This window comes from Heliconius melpomene, chromosome 2 (genome assembly GCF_056956725.1).
Source record: "Heliconius melpomene rosina isolate 202511_hmr_F chromosome 2, ASM5695672v1, whole genome shotgun sequence".
In the NCBI taxonomy this organism is placed as follows: Eukaryota; Metazoa; Arthropoda; class Insecta; order Lepidoptera; family Nymphalidae; genus Heliconius; species Heliconius melpomene.
Genome location: NC_140390.1, coordinates 5,450,845 through 5,469,141, shown reverse-complemented (window position 1 = coordinate 5,469,141; position 18,297 = coordinate 5,450,845). Strand labels below are relative to the sequence as shown.

Here is an 18,297-nt window from a genome sequence, read left to right as displayed (position 1 = left end):
ACAAAAACGAATTAGATTACATACTATCAAACCAACCTAGATTATTTCAAGATATTGGTACGATGAACTTAAACTACCCCTCGGATCATAGAATAGTTAGAGCAACTCTAAAACTAACAAAACAAAAAAAGAATAGAATAAAATACACAAATAAACATACAAATCAACTAAGATATGACGTAGAAGTAACGAAATACAGAGAAAACCTGTCTAGTATGCTTTCATCATCTTGTCATGGAAACCTATCAGTACAAGCATATTATGACAAGATCACAAATGCCATTACTAAAAGCTTAAGTTCCGCAAAGCAAAAAGGACGAGGACACAAGCACCACAAGGTGCTGTCGGCACAGACGATAGCTCTACTGCAAAAAAGAAAGGAGTTACAAAAAATCAAAAACAAGTCGCGACCTACAAGAAATAAGCTCAGAGCACTCTTTAAGCTAGTAAATAAATACATACGGAAAGACTATGAGAGTTATAGACAATGTACTTTAAAAAAACATCTATGTTCCACTGGAAGCACGAAAAAGTCCTACAAACAACTCAGAACAAATAAAACCTGGATAGAAGGGTTAACGAACTCTGGTAAGAACGTTATCAAGCGGAATGACATTATCACTACGGCAACCGTGTTTTATAAAAACTTATATAGTTATACTCCATCAGCCACTACTCAAAGCACCTACACCCATACAACTAAAGATGATTGTGGAATCACTGTCCAAAAAATAGATGAAATAGAAGTCACAGAAGCAATAAAAAAGTTAAAGTTAGAAAAATCTCCTGGCTCAGACAATATCACGAACGAAGCTCTAAAGTTAGCTAATCATATACTGGCCACACCACTCGCTGAACTATTTAATTTGATTTTGCAGCATTCTAAAACTCCAAAGCAATGGTCAGAATCTAATATAATTTTAATATATAAAAAAGGCGACCCTAAAGATATAGGCAACTATAGACCTATAAGTTTACTACCCAGTCTGTACAAACTATTCTCTACCATCATAAATTCAAGAATCAGCCACGCTATAGAATCAAACCAACCAGTAGAGCAAGCAGGCTTTAGGAAAGGGTATTCTACGGTGGACCACATACACACCTTAGAGTTAATTATAGAGAAATACCGTGAACAACAGAAACCATTATACCTCGCATTCATAGATTATAAAAAAGCCTTCGACACTGTAACTCACGATAGCGTTTGGAACAGTCTGACAGATCAAGGGGTTAGCGAAGTATATATAAATGTTATCAAAAATTTATACTGTAATTACATCGGTAGGATAAAACTAGATAGACTGGGCCCAGGGTTCTCCATAATGAGGGGGGTAAGACAGGGCGATCCTTTATCCCCAACAATATTTATAGCCATATTAGAAGCTATCTTTAACAAGCTAAACTGGACAAATTTTGGCATAAATATACAAGGAAAGATCTTAAGTCATTTACGATTCGCAGATGACATAGTAATATTATCAGAGACAAGTTCACAACTGCAACACATGATTGAAACTTTGCAAGTAGCTAGCGCCAATATAGGACTTGAAATCAATCCCACTAAGACAAGGTTAATGACAAACAGCTTTAAAAAACAAATAAACATAGACGGGAACCCACTAGAGTATGCCAATAATTATATCTACTTAGGAAAAACAATCAGCTTCGAAAAAGAAAACAATGAAATGGAAATTGATAGAAGAATACAAAAGACATGGAATAAATTCTGGAGTTTGAAGGAAATCTTCAAGAGTAATATGCCTACGAAGCTCAAAACTAAAGTCATGAACTCCAGCCTACTACCGTGTTTGACATACGGATGCCAAACGTGGAAATTCACGGCAAGTGTGAAACGAAAAATCACCACATGCCAGCGTGCTTTGGAAAGGAGTATGCTCAAACTAAAAAAACTTGACAAAATTCAGTGCAGAAAAATAAGAGCTATAACAAAGGCTACTGACGCTTTAAGCTACTCTAAAAGGCTAAAATGGAAATGGGCAGGCCACGTAGCCAGGCTTAGAGATGATAGATGGGCTCACAAAACGACCATATGGAGAGGCCCAACAGGAAAAAGGGGCAGAGGAAGACCATGTACACGGTGGGAAGACGACATAATAAAAACCGCTGGCTCCAATTGGAAACAAATAGCACAGGATAGGGAAAAGTGGATATATTTGGAGGAGGCCTATACCCAGCCTGGGGACCTTGCCTAATACTATATTTAGAAGGAGATAAGAACATTAAATTAAGTAAATTCTTGTAAATATTTATTATAAATTGAAATTAAGTAAATATTTATTATAAATTAGAACTAAGTAAATATTTATTATAAATTAGAATTAAGGCAACGGTCAATAAAAAAGGCTTTTTTTATTTTATTTTTATTTTATTTAATATATCTAAAGTAGGTATGTTTGAGTAGGGACTTTTTACTTTGTATTGCTTTTTTGATATATTTAATAAGCAAACTTTAAGCTTTAACCAATTTAATAAAAAAAGTAGCAATTTTATCGAACCTAATATATTTCATATAAAAATAACTTTTTTATTTATTTCAATATGAAATATATTTCAACGAAACAAATGTTAAATGTTAAAGAAATATTTTAATTAACGTGTAAAAACAGACAAATCGATAAACAGACAATTTCTGTTTGTCGATTTTATGGTTCTATTTATTATTTACTGTTGATAAATGTCCCCAATACCTGTTAGATTTTCTTAAATATCTTGCATGTACAGATAGCGATCACATAGATAGCGTACAGATAGTTACATATACAAACTTATGTAACTAATAAACTCGTGATTTGCAAAAACTTTACAAGTACAAAAATGTGCTAATATTTAATAGCACGCATCACATTGAGCTTAATTCACACATTCTATTCCTGCAAATATTTTATACACATCTCCCATTCGATGAGAAAAAAACATTTATTTTTATATTACATTTTTAGAGACTTTTCGAGCTACGGTTCTATTAAACAATATTAGTTTCAATAAGAGGTTAGCATTCCATTATGGCTCTGGCTAGATCCAATAAGCTTGGTTTTAAAATTTTTATTCTTACGTTTTGGATGCATAGAAGAATGTTTTTATAATGTTTTCTAAATCTAAATTATTGACCGTTTTATTACTTCTACTATCTTCTACTGTTCATTGTATATATGTTTTAGAAGGAGAAAAACAAACACCACCTACCAAAATTACATAATGCAAACTTCATTTAAGTTAGTTAGGCCTACTTTGAGGTTAGCGTGAACAAACATACAGACAAAGAGACAAAAAAAATATTGATTTGGACTTTACAACATTGTTAAATGTCCGTACAACAATTTTTCTTTTATTATATCTATAGATAGATATAAACAATATTTGATTACTTGTTTTTTATTACGTCTGATACTTGTATCGAGAGGTATTATTTATATGGATAATTGCTTTTAATGAGATTTGCGCCTTATACGTTCGCGTAGGTTTTCAATAGGCTATAGGCACCTATGTTCGAAACCCTTCCTGGTGCGCATGCGTGGCACGTGTGGGTGATGCACGATTACAAGCACAAAGCCTGCTTCCACTATTCTATACATATTAGTTCAAATTAAATATGTCATTTATTCAGCTTTTATATGGAGTTTTTAATTGGTTTAAATTTTTAATTTTTCTTGCTATATCAAAATTTAATTTCTTCTCTTCTAAAACTACAAATGAAAATACTAAAACAGTGTTGGAGCTGCCTGTGTCTTATCAAAATCATTTTCGCGGTGATAATAGTTCCCGCCAAAGTGAAATACAGTTGCGAAATAGGAAGTGTAGTTTGAGAATCGGTGGCTTGCGAAGAAGGCAGGTATGGTTTTGCAACATGTGGATGTAATTTAAAGTGCCAAAAATATTTCGGCGTGGGCGTCAAAATATGTATAACAATTAATACTAAATTGTTATAATGGATTGTGCATTCTTTTTTAATTATATAAGTACATAGCTTATGTTTTTAATAAAAAAATTAAAAGAAAAGTAAAAGATCTTAACTATTAGTAAAAGTAGGTCGTGTTCATGTTTAATACTAAATAAAAAGAACACACGTGGCCCACTTGTCTATAAATACATTAGTTAATTTACGAATTAATTGTAATAAGTTTTAACTTAATTCGGATATTATAGGTTCAGATATGAAGCTTCATTGTCAATATTATATATATTTTTTGTATATAAATGTACATATAAGTTATGTAAATAAAGCTATAAATAGTTTATCGCAGTATTATTATATAATAATCCATGTATTAATATTAATATATTAGAAGTGCCTCTACAAAATATATATAAATTCGCGCATAGTGATGAAGGCCGTTACAACCTGTATGTCCTGCGCATACGCATAATACGATATTCACCTCGTCTGATAAAGAAATGATTGATTTATTACATTTTTTTAAAAATTATTTACATATTCTAATAAATGTATTTAAGTAGACAGAGGTAGGTAGTGTTAGCGCAGTGGCACAAGTGTATGACTGTATCGCGACGGTTGTGGGTTCGATCCCCACTCGTGGGAATGAATTATTATTTATTAATATTTTCATTTGCTCGCTCTGGGCACCTAGGCAAAAGCCCGGCGTTTCGTTCGACAAGCAATGCCTCGTGCAATTTGGCGGAAATTGGGGAACGGAGTGTCGTAACACTATGTTTCATCTGCCTGGGTAGGCAGGGTTGCTGTGATGTGTGTTATAGTGGTTCTCTTGAAGGAAGCTGATTGTTATATTAATATTTAAATATACATAATTTTGTATCATATTATCCATTATTTTTTACTGTCGTGTATATGATTTCAATATTTCTTGTTTCATAAACTATTTATACTAACAATAATCTTCCCATGCAGGCAAAATCGGAAGAGCAATTGGAGTGCGAGAAGGAATGGCTGCAAGCGGGTCACATGTGGCTGGCACACCGCGGTGGCTTCACAGCCGTCGTAAGAGAAGGCGACGCTGATGCTGGAAGAGCTAAAGTTCGTGTGCTGCAAACTGGAGAGGTTATTACTGTTGATGAAGATGATTTGGAAAAGGTATTATTTAGATTATGCAGATTAGAAATAGTTTATTGGTCTCGTTTTAGTTTTAGAGGCCAGTCGTGGCGCAGAGGCATAAAGTGTGACTCGATCCCCACACGAGGAAATGAAATATTTATTTAAATTTATATATTTTTATTTTTTTTGCTCTGATGTCAAGGCAAAGCGCGGTGTTGAGTTCTGCCACTCAACACAATCTAGAATTCGGCGGAAAGTGGAGAACGAAGTGTCTTGACACTAGGTTCCCTCTGCCTACGTTGTTGTGTTGGATATAGCGTGAGGTTGATTTATTTTTAATTTATAAAGTTTTAAGCTTCTCCTAAATGTAGACAGGATAGGTGGATTTATGATTACATTTTTAGTGTCATGTTGACTGTTAGAAGTCAACGCATCGCTTCGTCTTGTCATACCGGGAAAATGAATTTGTTTCCACGAATACGAATAGCATTTATCACTTTTCTATTTTTTTAATGAATCTGTGGGCGCGACGAGTTAATTGGCAGAATGTTTTTTTTAAATTTAAATTATCTTCATCATCATCATCATCATCCATTCTTGTATCCTGTTGAATGCAGGATAGGCAGGGTAACCTAGTGTTAAGATATTCTATTCCCTGCGTTCCGTTGATTTTTTCGCGGCATTGCGGGCTGAGTGGCGGAACGCAACGCCAGGGCTTTTGTCTTGGTGCCAATACGAATATTAAAAAACAATATAATTGTAGTAATATATAAACTATTCTTTGTTATATGATAAATATTTAATTTAACAAAAGGCATAGGTCATTGGACGGTTGGACAATTATTTATTGTAAAATAGAACATGATTATTCCACATCGTTTCTGTTCATCACGTTCTCGCTGTGTAGTCTGATTGCTATCGATTTATTATGATAATTTTTGATATTTTTCGTCGTGATATTATATATTGTTTTATATACTATTTTATTATATAGGAGAAACTACTTTATTTCAGTTTTTCTTATGGAATCAAAAATCCACAGAGAGCCACCTCCAGGACGTTTTAGGGGTTATTATTTATTGGGCGGCAATTATGAGTACCTATATACATCTCTAAGATCGTCGAGTTACAGGGGTACAATAGTGTGACTGTAAACACGACAGGTTGTTAGTTCGATTCCCATTCGAGGAAATTAAATATTTAGTACTTTCATTTCTTTGCTTTGGTACTAAGGCAAAAGCCTGGCGTGGAGTTTCGCCACTCAACACGCAATTTCTCAAAAAAATCAGTGGGTAGTGAGGAACGGAGTCTCCTAACACTAGCTTCCCTCTGCCTACCCTGCTACATGCGGGATACTGCGTGAAGCTGATTGTTTGTTTTTTATTTCACATTTACCATGATAATCTAAAGTAATAAATGTAAATTTTAAGGCTAATCCACCTCAACTCGAACGCTGTGAAGATATAGCGTCTTTGCGTTGCCTGAACGAGTGCGGCGCGTTGCACGTGCTCCGGTCCCGTCATGCTGCTGCTCTACCGCACGCTCGAGCTGGACACGCACTGCTGGTGCTGGGACCCCCGAAGCGTACCACTCCTGTTTATACTGAGAAGGTTTGTGTTTGTTTACTGTTTTTTAAAGGTTTTTTTTATAAAAATATACGAAAACTTAGCAAGTTTAGTATAAATCTACAATATAGAATCTAGATTTATAATCTAGATTTATTTATATGCTTCTATGGATAATTTCAATGGGTTCTGGGCATGTATAACTATTCGTTTGTTGAATTATTTATTTTTTTAGGTTGCAGCCATGTTCCGAGGGTGTCGAGTGGATGACATGCCCCCACACGTGTTCGCAGCAGCACAATCAGCCCATAGATGTATGCTGGCTTCGAGGCGCGATCGTGCTATTGTGTTTCTTGGAAGGTATTTAATATTTAATCTATTTATAATTCTAATCTAAAACCTTGCTACCGAGGCAAAGCGTGGCGTTCGTCGGGAAATGTGAAACAGAGTGAATTATCACTACGTTCCCTCTGTCTTCCATGCTGTGTGTACGTATCCTTTATTTTTTTCTATGTATTCTTCTCTATTCTGTCTAAAATATGTCGTAATCTCTTGATACACTTTACATTATGTAAATTTAACACAATCATAAATATATTATCAACGAATTATGATTATTGAAAGCACTTACTTTACATAACGTGCCTTTAAATATTCTATCTCAAATATCGTAGCTAAATTCTTTAGATTCGTAGTAGTATTATATTTTTACCCTATTTAGCAGTGGGCAGAGGCACAAGGAGGGGTGACTGTAACGCGACAGTTCTGGGTTCGATCCTCACTCGGGAGAATTAATTATTATTTATCATGAAACTTCTGGTCATGAAACCAGAGCGAAGGGATTTCCTCGAATGGGAATCGAACCCGCAACCTCGCGCTTACAGTCACGACTGGCTTATCCTCCTGAATATTATCTTATATAATATTGTACTCATTTGTATTTGTATTACAATATAAGGCAAACTAATAAGCTTAATTTACATTGTATACAAAACAAACCTAGCCCTTTAACCATTCAAGGCATCTCGTTATATCTCCAAGTGGACCTATAAATTTTAAATTGTAGGAAACGTAAGGTACTGACATCGAGCATAATAATTCTGTAATACAAATTATTCTGATTTAACTTTTCTTGTTTATTTCCTTATCGAGTGTTTGAATTAATTCTTTATTTATTTACTAGAACAAAGAGGCCACTGCCTTTGTAAGCCGTTTGATTGTAAACGGAGAAGAGAGGAGATAGAGAGAATGGAGGAGAAATGAATTATTTTCTGAATTATATTTTCTCACAAAGACAAACCAAGGTTGCTTATGTTGCTACCGTAATTGTTTCAAATATGATGAAAATGAATGAGCTTTAAATATAACTTTTAGTCTTAATTATCTACGAAACATTTAACAAGAATATTGAATTAGCATTAACATTATATTGTGTTTTTTTTTTTCATTATTTATAAAAACCCTTAATACTGTCTCTTCCAGATCGGGTTCCGGTAAGACATCAGCGATGCGACATTGCGTGTGGTATCTGGCGAGTGCTTACCCCGCGCAAGGATCTAAGCTGACTCCGGAAAGACTTGATGCCGCTTTGGATGTTCTACATTCTTTTGGTTCTAGTCGGTAAGTTAGATATAATTATATTATTTATTAACATATAACTTATTTCAATCAAAATCAAATCAAATGAAAATTCTAGTTGCAAGTTCGATTATTGGCTCTGGCTTTTTAGACTTCCGAATTTGGGACAAAAGAAAGAACGCATGTTTAGATTGTGTATGTAATATCTGCTATATAGCATAATTTTCAAAAATATTCTTTTTGTAGTAACTGAAGGCAAAAGTCCATAAATTCGAATAATTTTTGTATTTGTTTCAAAGGTTATTCTGTTTTTTTATTGATCTCTTTGTCTACTTTATAATATAAACACATACATTAGAATTTAAAATTAAGCGAAAGATTTTAATTTTTGCATATTTATATTTAATTTAACTAGTTTGTGCTTATTGAAATGTTAATCACAACCGGCACGAGTGTATCTTCTGACAGAAATAACGAATAAAAAAAATATTCGATGTCTTCTTATTTTAAACTAAACTCATAAAATTGTTGTTGAAATGTTTCTTTGATTAAATAATAATATTATGTATAAAAGAGCCATAAAACTAAAACGTTTTTATTTAAGCTTAATCATCGTATTTTATTTCTTATCGTGAATATTGATATGTATAAGAGACAAGGGATCCCAACGCGGCTTTGCCCGCTTAAATTTATTTTATATTATGTGCAAATTATACCAAATCTTTACATAAATTGTAGCATATGTATTATTTTGTTGTATAAGCTATATTACTATAAAATTTCATCTAATCCCTTTCAGTATTTTTTATTCGGATATATCTTTTAAAATGTCTTAAAATTAGAAAATTACATAAGTTTTATTTATTTAAATAGTTATATGTTTAAATGACATTATTTTCAGGACGGGTTCAAATTCTTTCGCATCTCGTTTCGTTTCGCTGACGTCTCTGGACTTCGACGGTGGTGGTGCTTTAGTATCGGCGTCTGTTCAAATACTGCTACCGGATTTAAAACCGGAACAAACTGGTCTACGAGCTTTACACGCGTGAGTTCTAAAAACTGGTATCATAATTCTTGTTAAAATTTGAAAGTAAAAATATAACGTGCTTATAATAAATTATAAATTAATGAATACTTTTATATATTTATAATTTAATGTAATGTAAACTATGTGTACTAATAGGAATCCCTCCCTTCCAGTGGCGTAGCTAGGGGGGTGCGAGCGGTGCGGTCGCACCGGGCATCAAAAGAAAAAGGGGCATCAAAGTCGACGATTACTTTGTTTTTCTTTGTTTTTTTAGACTATAGACCATTTTAAAGGGCATCAAGTTCCCTAACCCGCACCGGGCATCAAAAGGAAAGGGGCATCAAAGTTGACGATCACGTTTTTTTTAGGACTCATCAAAGTCGACGATCACTTTGTTTTTTTTTTAGACCTTAGACCATTTTAAAGGGCATCAATTCTCCTAAGCCGCACCGGGCAGCAAATACCCTAGCTACGCCACTGCTCCCTTCGTCGTCCCTTAATTCTAGCACGACCACAATATGTCGCTATAAATAAAAAAATACTATTTCTCTGCTCTATTTCTTAGAATAATAATAAATAATACATAATGTTACAAATGATCGGCATAACGTCCACGTAAGTCAATTGTTTTATTGTTCGCTCTAAACGCATAAACTAATAAACATTATAGGTTATTCCACGGTTGCGACGGTCGTCTTCGTCGTGAACTACTCCTGGACCAGGCTCCTGTCAGTGCTCCTAACCCCTACATCAGTTCTTCAGAGAAAGCTGAAGCACCCTCAGAGTTTTCAGCTCTGAAGGAAGCCTTGAAACTATTAGCAGTGACTGAACAAGAACAAATGGCGATATGGAAGATTTTAGCAGCTGTGTGCCATTTGGGTTGGGCTGGTGTTGTTAGAGGTAGGTTATAGTTATAACTTCAGTCATTTTTTGAGTAATAACTAAATATATGGCTATCTACTAATAAAATTATAAAGATTTTTACATAACATTTATTTAACTATATGATTTGCCATCATGCGCATATGTTTTTAAAGAGAATTTAGAGTCTGTTTCCTTACTCACTATGTATGAGCCTTGTCAATCAACCAGTGTCCTGCAGAGACTAGACAAGGTCCAACTTCTGGATATTCAGAGATTGAGCTCGGCTGATGCACCACAATAAACTATATGATGTATCTTGTTGTAGAAGTGTAATTTAATTTCCACAGCGAACACGGCGTCAGGTCTCAAGTACCAATTCGCGAGTACAGGGTGCGCCACCCGCGCGGGACGCATGCTGGGCGTGGGCGCGGACGAACTAGCTCGCGCTGTGTTCACTCCCCCCACTCCGCCTTCCCCTCAGCCCTCTGTATTGAGGTATAGTTCTATTACATTGTTGTAATTCAATATTTTAATGGTATTTTATCATTTTTATTAGGTACTGTGTAGATTTTTTAAGTGATTTCTCGATGTAAGATTCTGATGTGATAATAAAAATGTAGCTTTTGCCTATAATTCTATAAGTATTTATGAATATTTTATATTTTTTGTCCTCTAAAAGAAGGTAGAATACAAAGCGTGTAGAACGGCTATTACATGCGGCTTGTCAGCCTTACGCAATGTCTAACTAAATCTTTTTAGTAATTCATATTTTTTAAAACTCCTAACAAAATTTATATAAATATTTAATAATTAAAATTATTTAATATAATTAAGAGTGATTATTGCTAGTAGTATTAATTTTAAAATTTTATATTAGGCAGAACATCATACATCGAATAAATTAACATAATTTTATATATTTCAGAACTCCATCACCGTCAAACGAGAAAGAGGCACCCGGCTCTGACGCTCTCGACGCGTTCGTGTCTGGGCTGTACAGTGAAACATTCAACATCGTTGCTGCATTAGTTAATAGGTATATAATAGTTAGAATATATTATATTTCTTTTTTTGTTTACTTTTTTATTTTTAGTCCTCATTTGTGTTTTTGATTTAGGCTGTTTATATCTATTTCTACATGAAACTTAAAGTTAAATATGATTATTGTTATAAAAAAATAATAAAAATAGCCCTTTTATTAAAAAACATACAAACCGTACCATATACCGATATATATAAAACAATAATATTATAGCCGACTGTTATCCTAATATATATTTATATTCTAATAGTTTGCTAAGTGTGATGTCATTGTCAAAATGCGTTTATCTCAAATTGTAGTACATTTAATACTACATTTATAAAACCTAACCCAACCAACTATATATAAACAGGAGTCTATCAACATCAGCGAGAACATCCGCGTCTATCCTGTTATTGGACACGCCCGGTGCGGATAACCCGATGTGCGCGGGACAGCAGAGTGGTGCTACGCTATCTAAATTGCTATCTAATTATTTACAGGTATTTATGAATATTATATTATGAAATATTGGCATTGTTGGCAGTGGTTGGGTCATTGACGTTTTGATCCTTGTCCCAGCTGGTGACATTTGTGAGATCCCTTTCAACAATGTCATATATTTTGAGGCGAGTGAATTTTTTGAACAGCAGGAAGTTAAAGAAATATTACAATTTTTTTCGATTAAAAAAAACATATTTATGATAAAAAGTTCAGCAGTACGCCATGTTGTAGGCACTAATATTTCGTCCCAATTATTTTTGGTTGCATTGAAAATATGGCTAAAAGTTTATAACATATTCTGTGGCGCGTGAGTTGAGTCGATGATTTTAAATGTATTATATCTTTTTAAGGAACGCCTCCAAACAGTATTTCACGAGGCTTTATTAGTGGCTCCGCGAGAACGTTATGCACAAGAAGGCATCACCTTAGATGACGGCTCTGAAGAAGGTAATATGATAATATTTTTGTATGAGTGTTCATATATTATAATTAACGTTGATTTCCACTGTCTAAAATATAAACTCAATAAAACTCAAAACTGTAAAACTTGCAAATCTTAAAAGTATTCAAATGATTAACAATATTAAATTCTATACAACTACAGATTGGCTATCAGAAACAGTGAACCCGGGTCCCATGGTGGACTTGTTGGACAAAGCGCCACAGAACACCATAGTGCGTAGTTCCCAAGCGGATCTCCGTGACTGTGATAGGCGGGGGCTGTTATGGTAAGGAATATTACTAGTATTAAAGAAAATGTCTCGTTTTCGTGTTTGTGTAATAAAACTAATATTATCTAATCCAAATTTCCCCAGGCTTCTAGACGAAGAGTCGATGTATCCAGGTTCTTCAGACGACACTTTCTTAGAACGCGTCATGACACATTACGGAGCACCACATCAAACGCATTACTTGATCAAGAAAGCACCACACAATAGGCAGTTTATTTTACAGCATTTACAGGTATGATATAATAATAATAATATATTTTTTTTTTGGATTTTGATTTAATTATTTATGGTACAATGTTTGGATATCTATTGTTGTGATTCTTTTCAGCAATTGTGTAACAATCGTTTTTGGGCTATGTCTTTGTTTTCTTCACAAAATTTTGTCCTTGTATAAGTGTGTGAATAACACTTACCTTTACAAATATAATTTATTTTTTATAATATTATCCCATGAAATCTAGATTATTAAATATTAGTGTAACTAGGATACATATTATAAAAATAATAATGATTTCATTTTATATATTTTTCTCCACAGGGTACTAATCCTGTATTATATGACGTCACCGGGTGGGTGAAGGCCAGTCGCGAGAACCCTGTACTGAAGAAGGCACATACATTACTACAAGAGAGTCAAAAGTATGTATATTTTGTACTAGTAACCCAAATGCGGCTTCGCCCGCTTAATTTTTATATAAATTGTAGCCTATATGTTATTCAGATGTATAAGCTATATTTCTGTAAAATTTATTCTAAAGTCGTTCAGTAGTTTTTGCATAAAAGTGGAACATATATCCATACTCCCACACTTTATAATATTACTTCACGCTGTATCCCGCTCACAGCAGGCAGAAGAAGCCTAGTGTTAAGACATTTGATCTATAATTAAAACACAGTTTCCAAAATAGAACAATTTCGATAAATATAGAATGAACTTGTTCCATAATATCCGTGGTCCCCAGCGAGGACATAGGCCGACTCTCGTCATGGTCGCGAGGCGCGTGCGGAGCGGGCGCGTGGTCCGCGGCGGTGGGCGACGCGTCTACGCTGCGGCGGGCCTCCTCCATACGTCGGACGCTTACTTCTGGTAAGTTGTTCTTGTTATTGTTATTTTGTGTTGTTGTTGTCTTTATAGTGTTTTATAGTACGGTCGGCGAGTTATGGCTGTGTTGAAGGTTATTTATTTATTTAATTTTTGTTAGTGACCATTACAACAATTAATAAGAGTTTTCTTCCGAGTTTTTGCGCATTTTTGACTCGAGAAGAAAATAGTCAAAAATAAAAAAAAATATAATGTCAAATATGCGCAGCCACAGCTAGCTTTAGAGCCGCTACGAACCGTCGATCGTACTGTACCGTGAACATACCGATTGAGGCCATCGTGGCGCAGCAGCACAGCGCCTGACCGTATTTGACCAACCGACCGGCCTACGGTTGTGGGTTTGGTTGTCATTCAGAGTAATGAATTATTTACATTTCTTCGCCTTGGTAATTAGACAAAGGGGCGCGTTAGGCACCGCCACTCATCACACAATGTATCAAATAGGGCAAAAAATGTATTAAACACCTTTCAAATACATTGATAGCTCCATTTAGCATACTCTCTATGTGTTTGTATGATTTGTATGTATTTATTTCTCTTAAATTATGTTATAAATATATTAACCTCGTATTTATTTAATTCAATGTTAAGTATGTGTATTGATGCTTTTATTTTGTGATTACTTAAGATACTTTTTATTAATAATAGCAGACAGCTCTCCCTTCTGCCGAGCATCAATTATACGACGTTCTCTTGGTAAGGGAACAAATGACAAATAGAAAAAATAATAATATACATTAATAACACATGCCTTTTCCTTTTTTTAATGTAGTTAATAGTTATATGTTATTATTAATCATAAACATGTGCTGATAGCTCAATGCTATCTGTGGTTCCATTTGAAATCCTTATGAAGCTATATTTAGAATTAATAATAGGCTAAAATATACTTTTATTGTTTGTCTCTTTTGATTTTCATATTTTGTATTTATTCTGTTCAATATAGAAGGTTTATTTTAAAAAATTCTCTAACAATATTTTCCCAATATCATAGCTTGCAGTTGGGTCTTATTTTTCACTATTAAAATTTAATTCTGTAGTAAACTATAAACATTAAATTTATTCTTACATTTGCCAATTTCATTCATTCATATGCCATCATAATAATAGTAGAAGTGATTATTTACTTACCGCATTTTAATAATGTAATATGCTTATTTTCTAATATATTTTTAAGTTAACGCTGTATCCCGCACATAACAGTGTAGACAGAGGGAACATGGGAACCTAGTGTTAAGACAGACCGTTCCTATTAAGACATTTCTGTTCTATACTTTCCGCTGAATTCTAGAGTGACGCGATTTGCCCTGATGCCGGAGCGGAGAAATAAAAATGATAGATTATTCATTTCCTCGTGTGAGAATTGAACTCACAACCGTAGCGTTGATAGTTCCAAGCTTGTGCCACTTGTTGATAAAAAAATTACTCAGCATGATAACAAGAGACAGCGATCGAGCGAGGAGTGTCGTAACACTAGGTTCCTTCAGTCATACGTAAAGCATGAAACTAGAAAAAAAACTTATAATATTTTTTTTTATCAAGGTACAGCAGGCATGAAGCGGCGTTCAACCGCGTTACAAGCAAAATTCGTAGCAGACGGTATAGTAGACACGCTACGGCGTTGCGGCGCCGGCGGCGTCCACTTCGTGTGCTGTCTCGTCACCAATCAGATAAACGAATCGTTTGACGATGTTAACATACCTTTATTGAGATCTCAGGTACTTACAATTAATGTTTATAATATATTTGCTAATATTACATATTATAGAGACCGTCTTGGGGATGGTTGTGGGTTCGATTCCCACTCGAGGGAATGAGCATAAAAAAATGTATGAAGTCATTGAAATTTTGACAGAGCCACAACGCCGCGTTTTTACCAAAATTGCAAGAATATATTCAATAAATATAAACTAACTAAAAAATAAAATAAACTAAATAAACTAAAAAATAATATACTTTGATTCGTAATTGATCTTTTAACCAGCGAATACAAATATTTAATTATTAAGATATTTTTTACATACTTTTGTTAGCTTCATTTAATATTAAATAGACGAAATAGTAGAGCGACCTCTACCAACATAAAGTGCCTCTATCTTAGTAAAAGATGAAATGTTACTAATTGCTAGTAGAGGCCAGGTCGTGACGCAGCGGCACAGGTTTGTGACTGTAAACGCGACTGGTTATGGATTCGATTCCGTATCGAATTAATGAAATATTTAATATTTTCATTTCTTCTCTCTGGTGTCGAGGCCCAACAGTATCAACACGCAATGCCCCTAGAAATCGGTAAAGTTTTTTTGCTTACCCTGCTGCCTGCAGAATACAGCGTGAAGCTGAAAAAAAAAATGTTAGTAATGTGCCGATCTTTTCGACTAATATTTATTTTTTGTTATACAAATCGTATAATTTTCATACATGTCTAGTTCCGAGGCTTCCAATTACTCGACGCGGCGAGGCTGTATAAACAAGGATTTCCCGAACATATGCCGCTTTCTGAATTTGCTAGAAGGTAAGTGATTCCATTTATTTCAATCTACTTTTTTCTCATTATGTCTATCAATAGACTGCTATTGAAATAATAAATAAACATGACAAAGAACAACGGAGTGTCTTAATAATAAATTCCATTTGGTCTGCTATACCTGAAAAAGTATGATGCTGCTTTTATTATTTTAGTTTGTTTAAATTGAGCAAACACTTTATAGCCAACGTATAAAAATTTGAAAGTACCGAAACTTAATTTGTATACGTTTTCTAAACAAACATCTTCCATTTCCTAGTATGACCACTTTAAAAATGCTAAAATTAAACGAATATGTATAAGCCAGTCATTTCGAGAATTACCTAAATATTTTTCATATTATCAGATACCGCCTCCTGGCGACGTCTGAAGATGAAAACGAAGACACTCAGCAAACATGTCTGACCACAATGTCTGACCGACAAGTGGTGGACGACATGCTCCTGGCACTCGACCTGGATGTCACGAGCTACAGACTTGGTATGACGCAGGTGAGTCCTAGATAGTAATATTTGAATATTTGTTTTTTTTTTTTATTTTACATTTTAATTTTAATACATATAGATTTTTGCAGCAGCGAAGATTATACTTATTTAAGGTTTGTTTTATATAACAGAATGCATGTATTTATACAGGCTGAATTGTAATTCGATCAATTTCTTTCAAGTTTACGGTTATATAGTAGGTTATTTGGAATAAAAAAGCTTTGGAGTATATAAAATTAAATTATTTATAATGAAAATACTATATTTTCATTAAAAATTATAATTTCTGCGAATAAATAAAATTTACATTTTATTATTATTGCCAATTAAATATCAGTTAATTTACTTATCATCGTGGGAAGAGTAAACCGCTCTATCATATAATTTAATAAGTATTTAACTTAAACGCATTCTACTTTTAAATGCGAATGTAAATTCGCATTTAATTTTAACTGGAATCTCTTGACATATACTAGGAAATACATTTTTATTATGAATTTTAACGAGCTAAGTACTACATCAGATTTTTTTTAAATCTCATTAACTCTTCAAAAGTCTAGATTAAACAATCTAAATATTGTTGAGGCCAGCCGTGACGCAGGACGTGACGCGTTTAGTCACACACTTATGCCCATAAGTGTGTGACTAAACGCGTTCGAGTTTCGAGGAAATAATTGTTTATTTAAATTTGTATTTTCATTTCTTGGCTATGATTGACATCGTAGACGTCTAGTTCACTCAACACGCATTGTCTCCAGAATTCAGCGGAAAATGGAGAACAGAGTATCTTAGCACTGGATTCCCTCTGTCTAACCTGCTGTGTTTTAAATCTCATTGTCTCTTCAAAAGTCTAGACCAATCTAGATAGATAGGTGTAGATAAATACTGTTCAAAAATGAAAGTTCCATTAGAAAATTACTCATCGAATTGAAAGATAGCACTTCAGTCATAATTTGACGTTTCGAAAATAAACATAACATCGTAATTCAGGGTATTGTCCGTCTAATAACAGGATTTGTCGTAAATACATTATATTTTTTGCGTAACTGATATTCAAAAATATATTTATTGTATAATATTTTTTTTAGCGTCACGCTGTATCTCGTACACAGCAGGATAGATAGAGGGAACCTAATGTCAAGACATTCTGTTCCCTATTTTCCACCGAATTCTGGAGGCATTGCGTGTTGAGTATCAGAACTCAATGACGCGATTTACCTCGACACAAGAGCGAAGTAAATGTAAATATGGAATATTTAATTTTCTCGAATGGGACTCGAACCCACAGGCTTTAGCGTTTACAATCATATTTTGTGGCCCTACGCCACAATTGGCCTCTACAAACTATAATTTAACTTTTCGTATGAAATCCACTCTTACGTGAAATTGTTTCATTAAATCAACGATAGTTGCAATAAAAATAATGGAATAATTGAGTGAAATAAGCAGTAGCCACTTGCAGAATGGGTGGTCGTAACATAAAAATGGAAATTTCTTCTCTTCTTACAATTTATATATAACCTATAAACATTTAAAAAAGGACTAATCTTTTTTTATGACTCTGGCAATAAGCATAAAATATGAGGTTATCATTAAAAAACAAAAAAAGTTAGCGCGTGCAATAAAAAACAAATTACCTACATTTAAGGAATAATAAATTTGCCATGAGATTTTTGTGTAAGAAGTTCAAACCATAAAAAGTTGCCTTATACAATTTACACTAAATATAAAGTTTTATTACTTGTAGCATGAAAAGCAGAGGGAATCTAGTGTTAAGACACTCCTTTACCCATTTTTCGCGGAATTTTCGGCGCAATTCTATCCCGCACTCCGCCTGCATAACTTTTTGCCTACATCCTGTAGC

The 18,297-nt window shown here is 33.9% G+C and overlaps 1 protein-coding gene across 4 annotated transcripts in view; it reads left to right on the top strand.

The window, feature by feature from the left end:
- Positions 1-18,297, top strand: part of Mhcl (Myosin heavy chain-like) — a 192,967-nt gene that overhangs the window by 77,605 nt on the left and 97,065 nt on the right. For 2 of the 4 annotated variants that reach the window (XM_085199125.1, XM_085199143.1), the window contains 18 exons: positions 4,889-5,071; positions 6,463-6,642; positions 6,833-6,957; positions 8,080-8,217; positions 9,077-9,220; positions 9,873-10,102; positions 10,414-10,561; positions 10,992-11,102; positions 11,461-11,590; positions 11,942-12,038; positions 12,196-12,319; positions 12,407-12,554; positions 12,861-12,961; positions 13,285-13,409; positions 14,073-14,120; positions 14,967-15,142; positions 15,851-15,936; positions 16,295-16,439. In XM_085199125.1, coding sequence (XP_085055251.1) covers positions 4,889-5,071; positions 6,463-6,642; positions 6,833-6,957; positions 8,080-8,217; positions 9,077-9,220; positions 9,873-10,102; positions 10,414-10,561; positions 10,992-11,102; positions 11,461-11,590; positions 11,942-12,038; positions 12,196-12,319; positions 12,407-12,554; positions 12,861-12,961; positions 13,285-13,409; positions 14,073-14,120; positions 14,967-15,142; positions 15,851-15,936; positions 16,295-16,439 — 2,439 coding nt within the window. Of the gene's footprint in view, positions 1-3,591; positions 3,854-4,888; positions 5,072-6,462; positions 6,643-6,832; positions 6,958-8,079; positions 8,218-9,076; positions 9,221-9,872; positions 10,103-10,413; positions 10,562-10,991; positions 11,103-11,460; positions 11,591-11,941; positions 12,039-12,195; positions 12,320-12,406; positions 12,555-12,860; positions 12,962-13,284; positions 13,410-14,072; positions 14,121-14,966; positions 15,143-15,850; positions 15,937-16,294; positions 16,440-18,297 lie in introns of those variants that run through there. The other 2 variants (XM_085199154.1, XM_085199135.1) reach the window with 2 other exon arrangements.